At 45.3% G+C, this 16,115-nt stretch overlaps 1 protein-coding gene across 4 annotated transcripts in view; it reads left to right on the forward strand.

The window, feature by feature from the left end:
- The window catches only part of ETV6 (ETS variant transcription factor 6), a 235,683-nt gene that overhangs the window by 186,735 nt on the left and 32,833 nt on the right, over nucleotides 1-16,115 (forward strand). For all 4 annotated transcript variants that reach the window (XM_087855641.1, XM_045781500.2, XM_045781501.2 and 1 more), the window contains one exon: nucleotides 11,019-11,153. In XM_087855641.1, the coding sequence (XP_087711767.1) occupies nucleotides 11,019-11,153 (135 nt within the window). The remainder of the gene's footprint in view (nucleotides 1-11,018; nucleotides 11,154-16,115) is intronic.

The raw sequence follows: 16,115 nt of genomic DNA on the forward strand, positions 1-16,115 counted from the left end.
ATCTTTGAAAAACAGATCATTTTTAAGGTTCTACAAAAGAATGGAGCCAGACACACCTGAAACATTTTGTCTCAAATCGTTGACACTTTCTGTAGTCTCAGAATAAGAAAACTAGAGCAACCATATATGTAAATGAAACTAACCTAAAAGGAAACTAAATAGTTCCTTTTAACTTAATGCAGAAATACTTACCTTGTCTGTTCTCGTGAAAGCACAAAGGTGTACTCAAAGGGGCAAAGTCACCTCTCTGGAGGAAAGGAGCTCTTCACTTTTTAGTGTGTTCCAGAAAAACCAGTCATGTCAGGCAAACAAGGGAAGACACAGTGATGTGTTTTGGTGGGATTTGACTTAGCCCTTAGCCCGGCTTTCCTCTGTGAGTCTATAAGCAACCCCCTTGTCATATCTCAGGTACTCCTTTTTGTTGCTGATTTATTTTTCTCCCTAGTGACCTCTGTCCACTTTACTTAGAAACCAGATTCTCTCTGCTCAAGGCTGGAAGCAAAGATAGGCAGCGGCTTCCCAGTCGTCCAGGTCGCTGCCAGAATGGGCCATGTGGAAGATGCACAGGATCCCGTGGTCCTGTTAGAGAGAGACGATTGCATTGAACCTAAGGGCAAAATGAAGCTGGAGAGGAGAGAGGACAGGGTAGAATGGGGTTTATGAAAGAAGGAGTAGAGTTGGTGTGGGGCACAAAGGATGGGATGTGGAACTGAGAAGAACATTCCAGGTCACTGGAGCAACATTAGCTTAGTACATTTGGATGATGGTGAAATAGCCCATCTGATGAAGGGAAGAGGCAGGAGGTGGGAGGCTAGATGAAGCCAGTGCACTGGGCTGGTCATGAGGTGCTTAGACCCCCGTTAAGTAGCAGTAGAAATTCGTTCGGTGAGTATTTACCGAGCCGCTCCATGCTCGAGGTACAGAAGTATGGGCTAGGGAGGTTCAGGGATAGCAGGGGTGATTTCTGGCTGGATTGTCAAACAGAAGCTCCAGGGTATGGTCATGGAGCCAGATTTTGAAAGCTTGGAAAGGCAACCAAGGCGGAGGAAGGAAAGGTGCTAAAGAGGAACTGTAGATCAATTGGTGTGGAGATGGAGTTCCCAGATAAGGCCATGCAAATTCGATCCTCTGTTTGAAACCCTGTCCATCCTCACCCATCACCCCTGCCCGACTTGTCTGATTGCCTTTTCATATTTGAAGGTCTACTGACCTTTTTCAGGAAAGCTTTCCCTGAGTCCCATCCCTGCTTCCCTAACTTTGCCCTGCCTTCCTCTCCTCCACCTCTTCCCACCTCAGCCTGGGCTAGATGCTGTTCCGGGCTAGATGCTGTTCCTCTTTTATCACAGAGCATACCCTAATTCTGACGTGGCTACACACACACACACACACACACACACACACACACACACACACACCATGTTATATGTGATAGGAAGCTCCTTTGGGCAAGGGGCTATGTCTTGTTAGGCTGACTTGTCTCCAGCATGGCATCCAGTTGGCACTCAACAAATATTGATTGACTTGTGACCCAACACGTGAGTCCCTTAAAGCCCAGGTTAGGAAGTTTGGATTTTATTTTGCAGGTAGTGGGCAACCACTGACAGGTTTTGATCAGGAGAAGAACAGAATTGGAGCTCTCCCTTTGGAGCAGACCTTGGCCATCGGTGCCAGAGGGTGGACTCATAGGGTCCCTAAAAACAGGAGACCTCGTTAGAATGTTCTTGCTACAGTCCTCATTGGAGACATTGAAATCCAGAACGCGATCAATGAGAGTAAAATCATAGTACTTCAGGCCCAGAATGGTGAGCCGAGATGAGGAGCTCGTGTATAGGACGCACTAAGACTCATTTTGGCCAAGTGACACCACCACATCCCAAAAGACGTGTCCTATTCTGCAGCTGGAATTCTGAGGCCGGAGCCAGGCCAGAGCTAGCAACAGTAGATGGGAGCATTATCCCCCTTACATTGAGCTGGCAATAAAGAGAAATGTATCTTGTGGGTGATTTAATTAAGGCATCAACCAGAAAGCCGTGGCCAGAATTTCAAAGTGCTACCTGCTAGTAGGGGCTGCAAGAAAACTTGCCACAAAACAGAGGGGTGTTGTCAGAGGGTTTGGAAACAGAGCTAAGAAGGCGTTAGGAAGACATTCTCATTAGGAAAAAGGTCGGTAGAACTACGTGCTACCCCACCCACGTAGCAGGGTAATGAAGGCACGATCTACCTGCCGGCCTTCTCCTTAGGTCAATACAAGGTATGGATAGAAAATCTTCCTTAGCTCTCAAATGTCACATTTGCCAGTGTTTCTCCTGACATGGGCATTCTGGGTTAGCATTTGATGTAGTAGCTCTCCCAAGGCCCGGGTTCTCTGCATGACTCCTCCGCAGGTCACAGTACTTCATTGGCCCCTATTTTCCTCCTCCATAAAATGGGATTTTTACCATGTGGATCCTGAGCTCCTTTCCACTCTTAACAGTTCAGCTCTACTTCAAGCATGAAACAGTGTTCAGCATGAACCTCCTACCCCATAGGCAATGAGTAAATACTCTGGTCCCCTTCAACCTCTATGCCTTGTAAAACTCATACTTTACCCAATTTTTTTCTGTCTTTCTTTGAATCTTTTTGGCTGCCGAAGATGAATCAGCAGCAGCTTCGCAGTAGTCATGGGGCTGCTGGAATAAAACAAAAGTATCTGGTTGCCCCGTCACCATGAATGGATGTTTATAGCTTCCTCCCAGCCTTGTTTCCTGCCTGGCCTCACCCAGAATTATGCTCTCTGTATATGGAAATAACATTCTGCTCAACACAACTCACTTCAAATGTAGAGAGGCGGGAACGGGACCCAGTGAATTATAATTACCTGAAATGTTAATGTGTCTTAAGTCCAAATATGGTAGCCTCTCTGAACTCCACATTCTTTGGCCAATTTGACAAACTGCACTTATCTCGTCCATTTCCAGAACAAGACTTGTCCATTTTTAACTACTAGAATAGAGCAGGGAACATGCACGATGTGCTTTACGTAATTATATTATCTCCAAACGGAAGATTTTAAGGCCGAAGATAAATGGGATATTTTCTTCGGAATATCCTCCCAGTTAGAGGATATAAGATAGTGCATTTATAACATTTGCAAAGCTAAAGAGTAAGTGTAAAGGAACTGTAACTTTATAAAATTGTACCTGTACAGGATAATTTTACCTACTCTTGGAGCTACTAGACAGTTGCTGCCTTAAATAGTCTAGGATGATTTAAAGTCAAAGGGGTGTTTGATTATTTGACCACTCTGAGACTTGAGAAAACACGTGGATAAGAAGGAACAGACAAGTTAGCGTTGATACTCACTCTTGTTTAGAGTCAGTCATTGTAAGACATCAACGTGGGATGGATTTATGTATGCTTTTTTTATACGAACAACAGCAACAAAAACCACAAGTTGTCTTCAGTTTAATTCATGTTAGACTCTCTGTTGATGCTAAAAAATGGAAAATAAAAGCCTAGTTTCAAAGTTCCTTCAGTTCAATGCAGCAAAAAATGTATGATGGGTTTACTAAGTAAATCAGTCATTTAACATACCAGAATGTGATGTTGTGAATTACTTCTTCTCTCTCCAACACACCAAAACCTTTGTTTTTGGAAATATGCTTTGCTTATGACCTTCAAATATAGTAAAATTCCCTTCCAAGATTAAATGAAAAATGCTGATCTTTATCTTCAGAAAGTTCCTCCTTGGACCAACTTGCTTATTCATTTCTATTAAGCAACGGTAGGTGCATTTGCTGGGTTGAGTGGCTGGGTCAACTGGCTATTTTAGAATCAAGTCGCAGAATCTGAGGGGATGGGTCACAGAGGGGAATTATAGTCCTGAAGTGTGGGAGTTGCAGTAGGCATGACCCTTGATTGGGACACCAGAGTTGGCTCTTTCTTCTCTTTCTGTGAACAGAGAAAAAAAAAAGTGTACAGACATCAGAGAAATGCTTAGATGGGTTAATTACAGAAAGGTCATTTAATTTCTTAGCACTTCGCTTTTCCCATTTGTGAAATGGTGGTGATGACCGATCCCTCTGCCGTATGGCGTGATATTATAACATGTAAAACATACAACACTTCCTTTAATAAAGCACCTACTTATTTTACAATATTTGTATTTTCACAGAAGCTTATTTTTTTGTTCATCTGTAATATCTCTTTATGTTCTGCATCCAGCTAACGGCGGTTGTCTTAACGGTATCTCTTTCCTAACTGAGTTTGTCTTGTCTTAAAGACGATATTCAGATTTTCCCACAACCGGCTCCCTTTTTCTCAGGATCTCTGTGCCTAAGACACAGAGATCAAGCTAAATCCCAAGTACTTGTTCCTAAGTGAAAGACTAGCTTATGTTTATGGTTACAGAGGCACTCTGTATTTAATAAAAAGGCCTGTCATTTAATCAGCCTGCAAAAATGGATTGAATGGAATTTTCAGAAAATAAGGTCGAACAGTATTGGAAAACCAAGCAGTCCCTTGATGGGAGGGGCCTGTTATGGGCACCAGTGGGACCTCCCTGGGCCAGTGCCCGCCTTGGCATTCTCACTGAAGTTACACTGAAACTGAATGACCCGAGGCTTTGGACTTTATCCTGAACATCTACCACAGGCAGGAAGGACCCAGCAGAGAGAATTTGATGACAAATCTGAAACGTGTCTCTTCCACCCTTGCACTTTTTTTTTTTTAACGAATTGGTCAAAAGGAAACTAAAATCTCTGAATAAAAACAGAAGAGAGAGAGAGAGGAAAGAGAACAGTTTGCAAATTTAAGAAAGTGTTACTTCAGATAATCTTCACATGAGGATATGTACATAGTAAATCATCACCTGAAAAATGCAAATTTTAGGAATGTTAAAATTCTGCATTCAGACTACTGAACTCGAGAAGTTAAACGTTGTGAAACCCCAGGAGAGGGGCTCTGGGTAGGCCTGTAGATGACACTGTGCGTGGGTCCCAGCCTTTTGCAGAACAGGGAAGGCATAAGAACCTTAAAAGTGATCAGGCTCTTCCACTGATAATACCATCTGAAGAAGATATCCCAAGGACGCAGTCCAGTGGTGGGGAGGAAAAGATGCCCTTAGCAGTCCTGTTTATAATTATAAAAACTGTAAATGCCCAGGCCACTCACCGCCTGGGATTTGCTCAACAGACTTAGAGAATGTAAATATAAAGGAATATCCTGTGGCTTTGCAACGATTCACCGAGCCACTTATTATTTCTTCAATAGGTTCTGCAGGGCCTTGCAGATCATGTTCAGGACCCTAAAGGTTATTTTAAAGACAGGTAGAAGCCATTCAGCGTTTTTGTTTCTGTTTTTGTTTAAGATTTTATTTATATATTTGACAGAGAGAGCCAGCGAGAGAGGGAACACAAGCAAGGGGAATGGGAGAGGGAGAAGCAGGCTTCCCGCCAAGCAGGGAGCCCGATGCAGGGCTCGATCCCAGGACCCTGGGATCATAACCTGAGCCGAAGGCAGACGCTTAACGGCTGAGTCACCCAGGCGCCCCCCTCCCCCATTCAGCGTTTTAAGCAGAGATTGGCGTGACAAAGTGCAAAGGTGAAGAGTGGATGTGGGCAGTTGGCTTGGCTGGCATTCAGGAATAATGGTGGTGCCCTGAAGGAAGATCGGGTAAGCAGGGAGGAGGAGATGACTCCAGGAGTATTTAGAAGTCAGGGTCTGAAAGCCTTGGTGACTAATTAGATGTTGGATGAGAGAAAGAGAGGAACTCCTGGGTTTCTGGCCTGAGCAACTGGGCATTCACTGTACCAGGAAACAGCATGTGGGTTGTAAAGACTTTTACATTCCACACATTAAATGTGTGGTATCTGTATGTCATGCAAGAGGGAAGTATCTAGGAAATAACCGAAGGTTCTGAAGTTGAGAAGAAATGCCTGGCTGGAGTAGCTTTAGCACCGATGGGCTGATGGGGGCCATGGGAGTAGATAAGATTACCGGGGAGAAAGACTAGTGAGAGCCTGGGGAGCCTTACTGTTGCAGGGTTGGAGCAGGTGGAAAGAAAACCGGGAGAGGTAGGAACGTCCGAAGCCGTGAAATGTTCTAGGAGGAGGCAGATAGTGAGCGCTGCTGATGAATGTTGCTGAAAGGCAGAGTCCCCAAGTACCAACCATTGCCCTCTGGTTTGACCACGAGGAGGTGAGCAGTAGAAGGGGAGAGAAATGGCAAGAGCAGAGTTGGACAGCTCCTCAGCCAAGCTTGGCCATGCTGGGACCAGAGAACCAGGAGCAGTACCTGGAGGGAAAGATGGGGACAATGGGTGTGTGTATGTGTAGAAAACAGGAGAAACTGGACACTGCTTAAATGCTAAAGGGAAGAATCCCATAGAAAGAGGTTGAAGATACAACTGTGAACTAGGAGAGAGAGAGAGACTGAACTAGAAAAGTCTATGCGAAATGATGTCAAGTGGGAAAACACATCTTCAATACATATGAATGTGACTTCATGAAACTTGTATAGGAGCTTTAAATACAAAAGTGTTGAAGCAAAGCAAATGGTTTCCAGATTTTTTGAGACACGTCTGTGAATAATTACCAGATCACAAGGGGTGCCATCTAGTGAGCCCACATTATCGCAGACGTGGGACTGGTGCTTGTTCTTATCATCTCAGCTGATCTTCATATTAGCCCTGCCAAGTCTGAGGCATTATTCTCATCTGAGACAAAAGAGTGTTTCACTAAGCCTGGAGTTAAGCCTCACAGAGAAAGAATATTTGCCTGAGGGCATGCAGCTGACATATAGAGGACCCAGGGGGACCTGGGACCTCTTGCCCCAGAGCCCAGGCTCTTCCCTCAAAAGGAAAGAAACCTTAACCCGCCGAACAGCATCTGTCTGTTCTCAGTCTTCAGACCCTAGGAACATTGAGAAGGCAACTTGCGGCAGGTTTGTTCACTCTCCTATCCGTTGTAAACAAATTACAAATAAAATAATAGAATTTCATATTCTCTGAGTGGATGCCCGACTTTTCACATCACAATCACCACTACAGAATTGCATGTGTGTTTAGTCTGTGGGTTTCTGTGTTGTGTGTGTGTACGTGCATCCCTGTGCCTGTGCCTACAAGCACGGACAACACGTGTCACGTGTGCTCATGCACCCAGGGGAATCTCTAGGTTTTATGGGGCCTGAAGCTTCTAATTTGGGGGCACTAATAGTTTTAGGGTTCCTCCCAGGAGCCCATGCGGGTGAAAGCCCCGCACCCCACTAGCTTCACAGCAGCTCCACGTTGGTACGCACCTGTGTAAACGTGACCCATGTATGTGCGCGTGAAGGTGTATAGAGAAACCAACAATAGCTCTTGTCCCTTAGACAGGAGGCTTGGTGCCATTGCTTCGTACCATAGAAGCGCCTTTTACAGTTAGCCCTAGGTATTGCTTTTCTGGGAACACAGAGAAAATTTATCACGAATCAAATGGGCCAAGAATTTTTTGACAAGTCCCTTTTGAATTCAAGCCAGCGGTCATTAGCGAAGTTAGATATACAGTGCTGTGGCTCGTGCTCTTTATTTTCAGCAGACAAATAAATATAACTTATTTTCAGATCTCTTTTTTTATTCCAGAGATCTTCTTGCTAATACTACTTTTTAGATGTGATCTTCTGTGTATATATGAACATTTTTATAGTGTAGCAGGAGAACAGGCTGGGTGTTGGAGGAAATAGGAGAGATGGGAGAGGATGGGGGGGCCTGTCCTTATTTATTTAGAAAACTGTTATAGACGAGACACATGTTCTGTTGTTGTTCCAGAGCCAAAACTAGGAACTGAGGTACACGAGTTTGCAGGGGAGGCCAGGTTCCAACTCAACAGAAGAACTTTCTATCAACTAGAGCTGTCCAAAAATGGTTTGCTTATGTTTGTGGCCGGCCGCCCATCCCTGGAAGTGCTCAGCCAAAGTTACTTCTTGGCAGGGGAAGGGGAGGCAGGGGACTTCTGCTGAACACAAGTTCGAGTTGATCTAAGTAACCTCTAGAATCCTTTCTAAGATTGCAAGCTATTATCGGGCTGCCAACCACATGTACCCAGGCTATGCACCGTAAGTTGGTTTCTCCCCCATAGTACTGATGCATTTGTGCTGAGCCAGCCACATTCCCCGACTGAGCCCCTGGTTGCTGAGGAAACATGTCTGTGAATGGACTGATCCATCTATGGCCTTCCTCGACAGGGTTCGAATTCAGTTTTTTCCTGGCTTGGAACGTGGGACCTTTGGCCCGTGCTCACGCCCATTAGCCAACCATCCCAGGTGGCCCTTATGAATGTTATCTCACTAGTTCTCATCACGGGCGTGTGGTGTAGGTAAGGAACTGGCAGAGTTGCCCTTGATTCACCCCTCCCCGGCTTTCTCTTGCACACTGAGACAGGAACCTTCTCTGCCTGGCTGCCTTTGCCAGCTTTGGGATGAGAGGCAGAAGAGAGCCAGCACAGAAGGCTGGGAGAGTCTGGGCTGGAGGGCCTGTCAGCCCTTCTGTGGGCCTGCCCACCCCGGGGGGGCGGGGGAGGCGCTCAGCGGGAGGGGTCTGGAGAAGCCAAGGTGGGTGAATGGCCTCAGTTAACCTTTGCCCTTTCTGCAGGGGGAACAGAACAATGGGCATGACCCAGACACTCCTCCTTTGTTCTCCTTGAGAGACTGCCTTAAGGGGCTACAGGTCTGTCCTACACCACTGTAATAATATCAGTAAGAACAGTGATGGTGGCGGGCATAGCGGTGGTCACAAAAACAGCCTCTGGAGTCCCAGGAGCGACCTCTGATGAGAGGTGGGCATGTAACATGTGCAGCACCCACACCTGCTGTGGGTGCTTGGCCACACCGCCCTGGCCGAACCCTCACAGCAGACTGGGAAGGGAGATGTCATTTGCATTTCTCAGGGAAGTTCAGGGACTTGTTCAAGGTCATGGGGTACAGAGGAGCTGGCATCTGCAAGTGTGTGCCTTCCCCGCCGCATCAGCCTGCCTCTCTGAACGAGCAAAGTTGAACACCCTCACAGACACTAAATTTATATTTCCTGGCCTCCTCTTCCAAAATGGATACACTAATTACTGGCCATTTTTTTTAGTAATACTAATCATCAGGAACACATTTTTCAGTGTTGCGTTTTCTCTTTCTGCGTACTACCGAAATAAAGCATTGCTCAAACCCACAGGATAAAACCCAGCGGGTGTGAGGCCATGGAAATTAAGGAAAGTTCAGGAAGACATTACACTACACCAAAAGAAACAAAGTGTTGATTAGGGACTTATTTTTGTAAGCGATTAAAATATGAATCATTAAAATAGGACTGTATTTCAGGCTCTGTATCCTCCTCTCATCAGAGACGACATTACCATGACTACTCGGTTCAGATTAGATGTGCTCCAAGCTTTCCCAGCTCAAAAAGCGCACCCGTGTGTGCCCCGCTTCTGCCTTCCACAGAACCTTCTTCCAAGGCTGGTGCAGAACACCTCTGCGTCCTCTCGCCCGTGTCATTATCAGGAAATGCCCAAATGACACGCTTGTCTTCAACTCTTTAAAGTCTTTTGCTTTATTGAATCCTAATAGTAAATAGTGTCCCTACATAATATTAATAACCACCCAAACTCAAAGGTAGAGGAAGGAACAAAGTCAAAACAAAGACACAAAGGCACCTCATGAATCACTTAGAACAGAATATCCTAGAACTTTATTTGGTACAAATGGCTCGCAGAAAGAAAGAAGTTAATAAGGAGTGTTTCTCAGGTTCAGAAGAATTTAAAAGAAAAAAAAAATAATTTAGCAATAGCCCAAAATATGCAGTTAAATTAAGTTGTTAATTAAAGTACCTGTTAAAAATGGCTAAAATTAGAGACAAAAGCCCATTGTTTGGTACAATGGTTGACTGCATATCTGTATGTGGAAGGGCGTAGGGGGACAGTCAGAAGCCTGTGGTATTTTAAAGATTAATCACCCACCCCGAAGGGGTTTTGAGCATCCACCTGCATTTTTGAACTTGGATCTAAGCCGAAGGGGTGGAACAAGACCATGACAGGTTTTGGGGGCTTTTTTGTGGTTTTGTTTTTTTTGGTGTTTTTTTTTTTGTTTTGTTTTGGGGTTTGTTTTGGTTTGGTTTGGGTTTTTGTTTTTTGTTTGTTTGTTTTGCTAATTAACTACTCAGTGGACACTTTAAATACCGAATATATCAGAACAGAGGGCCCTCGCTCAGACCAGCCCCCACCATCCTCCGCAAGGCACTGACATCTAGAGGTGATTTTCTAGAGACTGTAGAGCCTTGAAGCAGTGCCTGTGTGTATTTTTAAAGGAGGTAAGCATTCCAGAATGTGCCAGAGTTCTTTAGAGGGTACCTTCAATAGTTAGCACCTCTCACCAGACTTGTGCATTTTTTTTCATCCCCATTCTCTTCCTACCTGGGATTAGGGTGGGTTCGAAAGGCAATTTTTTTCCATTGGAAGGTCTCTATGAAGAATCTATGAATTGCCAGTGGAACATTAAAAATTTTCATACTTAATGACTTCATAATCCTTCTTTGGTTAATCTGAAATGCAAGCAAAGAGGGATATGAAAAGAATATCTTTCACAAGAATAATAGCAATAAATTGGAATCGTTGAAATGTCCATTAAGTCTGGTGCATCCCTGTAATGGGCTCTCATTTTGTAGCTAGTGGAGCAGTTCAATAATGTGGAGGGTAAAAGAGAGATACGAAGCTAGCACAAGCCTGATAAAACCATAGATAGTAGGGTTAGGACTTCTTCCTCTTAGTGGTAGGATTATAGGTGATTTTTGTTTTCTTTCTGGTTTTCGGCACTTTTTAAACTTTTTCGTATATTACTTGCACAACGTAAAAAGTCCACTGAAACAACGGTCATGTGGCTCCAACCCTCTGAGTTTTCCCTGTGTGCTCTATGGGGGCAGGTGGCATACATACCTGGCTCTCCATTACGTCCTTAGTCCAGTGCCGCCCCTAGAGTCGAATATTCCCATTGCTGTAGTTCTGTTTCCTTTTTCTTTCCAGGTGATGTGCTCTATGAACTCCTTCAGCATATTCTGAAGCAGAGAAAACCTCGGATTCTTTTTTCACCGTTCTTCCATCCTGGAAACTCTATACACACACAGCCAGAAGTCATCCTGCATCAGAACCATGAAGAAGGTACCAGAGGAGGCTTTTCTTTCCTTGCGTCAGGTTTAGACGGTCCAAAAGGTGTCACTGTTTCCTTGATAAGTTGTTCTTATGCGCGTGATTTGTCTGTCATTGAACAAACACGTATTGAGTGTTCGACATATAGAATACACTGAGAGAAACGCCAAGATGAATGAGACGTACTCTTGATTCTCTGCAATCTCTTAAAGAAATGAGATACGTGGATGACTATCAAAGCATAGCTGTAAGAGTAGGCACCATAAAGAGACAGTGGGGGGGGGGAATTATAACCAGACGCGAGCATCAGGGTCAGCCTCATAAAGCAGGTGATTCTGGAGGCTTCCTTGATGGTCCAGCAGAATCCTGGTAAGCAAGGATGAAGTGGGGAACCCTCCTGGAAGAGAGAATAGGTAGGATGGAGTGAGTCCCTGGAACAAGAGAGCCATTAGATGACCTGGGTTATAAGGCTTATCTCCCTCCCCACAACCTTTTGTTCTGGAACATGTCAGACAATAGAGATTTCTCCCAAATAGACAGAATGAAGTAAATAAACCCCCATGAGCCATTACCCCGTTTCAACAGTGATCAACATTTTGCTTTTGCAGAGCTAGTCCGAGGAGGTTGTATTGGACCCAGAATGGAGAGGGTTTTGATGAAGGAGAGTAATGGGGGTCTTTGAAAATTTGTGAGGAGAGGGTATTAAAAGCAGGGGGAACAAGACAGACTCAAACCCTGTGAACTCGGGTGGACCAGGAGTTCCTTCATGCACCGAAGGCAGTTTCTTGCAATGTGCTCAGCATAGGTGCCTCCTTCAGACGTGCCCGGGGCTGCTCTTCTCTGGTAAGCCCCAGCAGTCCTAAAATCACTGGTAGGAAACAGAAAAAAAAACAAAAACAAAAAACCCAGAATTGAACTGTGGCGCTGGACATCGTTCCAAAGCAGGTGTCTGGGTGCAGACCTAGGTTATTAAAATCTGGCTTGGTGCGTGATTCCGTTGAACAGCAATGCATGGTGCCTCTGAGGAGCGTGATGTCCATGTGCACACGGATCGGTCAGACAACAGACGTGCGGACACAAAAGTATTGCTTTTCAACTTGTCCTTTTTCTTAGGACTGGATCACTCAGGGCCTCCAACCCCAGTTCCTTGGGGTATTTCCTTAAATTGATCGAGCCTCCTCAAGAGCAGGGCTCATATTTTTTGGTTTCGTTGTTGGCAAATTAAAAAATGAGAAGTTATTTGTTTTCTTAATTAACACTTCACAAAAGCGAGCCTGACTCCAGGCGACCCCGTCCCTTCCTCGTGCCAAGTGTCTCACAGCAGGCCCCCTTGCTTTCGCGATGGAGAATAAACGCGAACGGCTCTTCCCTGCTCCCTGCCTGTTTCTCTCATCCTTTCTTCCCCTGGCTTTACCCTTGCTTAATTTAGCAGCTCCCCCCCCTTTCTCCCCCCCAATTCGGTTTCTCTGTTCTTTGGCTCTTCCTGCCATGTACATTTCCGGCTTGCATAATAGCCAACAGCTATGCCAGAGAAGAGGAGGTGGGTTTACTGAAGTTTGATATTAAGGCAAGAATCATATTACCTAGCTTGCCTCCTTGGATACAAAAGGTGTGTGATGGGCTTTTTCCCCCCACCTCCTGTCTGTCTCTCCTGCACTCATTATTTAAAAAAAAAAAAAAAAAAAGTCCCATTTGGAATTCCTATTCCTCTTTTTATTCCCAAACGTGATTGGAAGCTTATGGTCTCATCACAAATCCTTCCACCTTGAATTGACTCAGAAGTAGGTGTTCATTGTTGTTCTTATTTGCAGGAGCTAATCAATAGAGAAAGCCGGGCTTCCTCTCAGAGCTACTCTCAGACCAAGTAAATACAGATGTGCTGCTCCGTGTGCCATAATGAGCTGTGCTCTCGAGTGTTATGATGTCAGTGGTGGTGACTCCGTAGGTAAAAGGATGGAGCTAATGAGACCAAGGTCAAGGGCTTCATCACCCTGTGGACCAGTGAGCTTTGCTTCAGAGCCAGCTCTTAAAAGTAGTGTGTTCTCAGAGACCATTCCTTAAAGCCGTCAGCCAGGAATCAAGACCTGAGGGAACAGGCCTGTTTAGACACGGCGCGTTCTCTCAGGTGAACAGGTGGACACGCGAGAAGGGAAGTTTAGGTCTTTGTCAGATGGTGTCAGCTGAGAAGAGCTGTGCAAGGCATGGAGGTGATACGCACAGGCTGCCTGCCCCCCGACCGCCATGGGTGACAAGGGGACCCTCCAGAGAGGGGAATCAGCCAGTACAAGTTCCCTACCTCCAAACACCTCCTACCTCGTTCCCTTTTCTCCACCAAAAAGACAAAATATCCGGCTCCACGTGATTGGTCTCTAGAATTAATGCCGCCGCACTTCCTTGTGAATGGCAAAACACTAATATGGACATCTGTTAACGCACAGAAAGATCTGGTGCTGGAAAAAACAAATCTGTAAAGCGAGATTCTACATATCGAATATTCTATCCCCCGTGGTCTGCTTCACATAACTGGGGCACAGTCCTTTGTACAAGTATGTTGCCACTGACCTGACACAGAGATCATATGACAGGAAAGAGAACAGGAACATTCCAGAAGAGAACGGACACGGCGCCTGAACAGCCTGGCACAGTGAGGCGTGCAAAGTGAAGTGCAAAGACAAAGCTTCATTTACCCCCTCCCCGTGACTGCACCTCATCACTGCCACCGACTTAACCAGTTCAGACATTCACCATTTCACAATGGGAGTTGAGATCACAGCACAAACATATCTTGTCGAATCTAGCAGCAGTTCCCCACAGACATCCCGTGTGAGTGCATGACATTGAAATCTTGCCATCCTCGCTGGCAGCTGCGTGGCAGTGCCAGGAGCCAGGGAGCTGGTGTTACAGCTCAGAGGCTCCCGTCCAGGCTCTGAGGGGAGAGGTGGGCAATCTCAGGAATTCCAGTTACCCTTCATTTGTAAACAGTTGTTCTCTCCATATGGTGCGCTATTCTGAAATCGCCTTGTGCCTGGGGCAAAGCAGTCCTCTGATGACCGCCCAAGTCTAGGAGAACCAGCATGGCCACCCTCTTCCCTTATTTACATATGAGAAGAGACTGCAGTATTCTACAACGAAGGCAGCCTTGTAATCTCTCACCCATGCTGAGCCACTGTAACAGGGAAACAGGACTCCTCCAGCAGGTATGCCAGGCAACAGGCACAAAGCAGGATCACCCCAGACCACCTGGCACGCATGGTCAGCTTCAATCAAATCTTTTAAAGGATGGGATTTGGAAGTCAGGAACCCAGGCTCGAGTCCTCTGTTCTGCCGGAACAAAGCTTAAGGGCAGAGTTTCTCTTCTCTGGCCCTCAGTTCCCCCAGTTGTGAGACAGGGGTTAGACTGAATGTTCTCAGATCTCCTACACTCTCAAGTCCTTCATTCCCTCCAAAGTCTGGGTCTCCCTGGGTGATGGGAAAGTGAATAAGACGCATTCTCTCCCGTCAGGGCCTTGGGCAACTAAAATCCAGAAAATCGAAAGTGTGTCTTGCTTGGTGTTGCTGAGAATCAGTTCAACATCTCTTCTGTCCTCCCTTGTCTCACCTTACCAGGAACTGCTGGTTACATTACCCCTCTTAGTGGTCAAACCAAGAGTGGCACCTTCCCCTTATCTCATGACCGAAAGCCTCAGTTCAAGTGGATTGCTTTTCTTTGATTGTTGTGACTCATTTTATCTGCATAATATGAATGAGTTAGATGTTAGGTACATAGCTATGTAGGAAGGAGACAAAACAAAAAAATGATACTGTTTCTTTCCCCAAAACCAGGAGGTAAAACATCTTTAGAAATTTCAGATCAGGCGTGCCTGGGTGGCTCAGTCAGTTAAGCATCTGTCTGCCTTTGGCTCCGGTCGTGACCCCAGGATTCTGGGATTGAGCCCCACGTTGGGCTCCCTGCTCGGCGGGAAGCCTACTTCTCCCTCTCCCTCTGCCTGCTGCTCCCCCTGCTTGTGCTCTCTCTCTCTCTCTCTGCCAAATAAATAAATTAATTAAAAAAAAAATTTCGGACCAGCAAATGATGATAAAATAAATATATTTTGTCACTCACACTTATAATATCAACTTCTTTTGACACCTCAGGTTCTAAAATCAGTTACTTCTGGCTCCTAGGGAATAATTACAAGAAAGGCTTTGTCACTAAGTATATATTCGATCGCCAGTAGCCCTACTGGTATTGAAACTACTTGATACTGATTCCCTAAAAGCTCATTGAGTAAAATAAAATATGTTTCCAGTTGAGCTTGTCCCCAAACGGGGCCAGCTCCATGGAGTTACCCATGTCAGACTGGACAGGCCCAAGTCTGTAGAGAGAAGGAACAAGAGTTGTGTTTATCATATGCTTTCGTCCCATGACCCCTGTGAAATTGTATAATTCCAACTTTCTAGTCCCACCCTCTCCTATGTCCTATCTAAGAGAGTGGAAAGTGATTTTTAATCACTTTAATTTAAAAATATTCACACATGCAATGCTGTGATTGTTTCTGCAACAGTAGACACACTTTGAAGACCTCAGGGGCTGCTCTGTGTCACTAGCTGGACATGGAAATCACAAATGATAGAACTTTCAAGTGCTGAAATGGTTGACCTCCGTTCTCCCTACAACCAGTACATGGGAATGGCTCAGAGAATAGAGAGAAGTCATTCCTTTGTGGGGAGTGAGGAGGGTGGCATACATTCTGTGATAGCCCAAAGATTTTCATTTATGCAATTGCTTTATTGAGGGAAATGTTTCCCCTCCACCCCCAGCCCCCTCTACTGCCAAATCCAGGTGCCCAAAGACTGCTTCGGAGGAAGGAAATCTTATGCAATTTTAATGAGATAATTAAAGAAGATGAGGCATATGAATCTGCTTCATAGGAACAAAATAATAGCTAACATGTATTGTGTGCCAGGCCCTGGTCTAAGCTCTTACGTGTCCAA

The sequence above is a fragment of the Ursus americanus genome, chromosome 25, assembly GCF_024610735.1.
Source record: "Ursus americanus isolate L20-20 chromosome 25, mUrsAme1.1.p, whole genome shotgun sequence".
In the NCBI taxonomy this organism is placed as follows: domain Eukaryota; kingdom Metazoa; phylum Chordata; class Mammalia; order Carnivora; family Ursidae; genus Ursus; species Ursus americanus.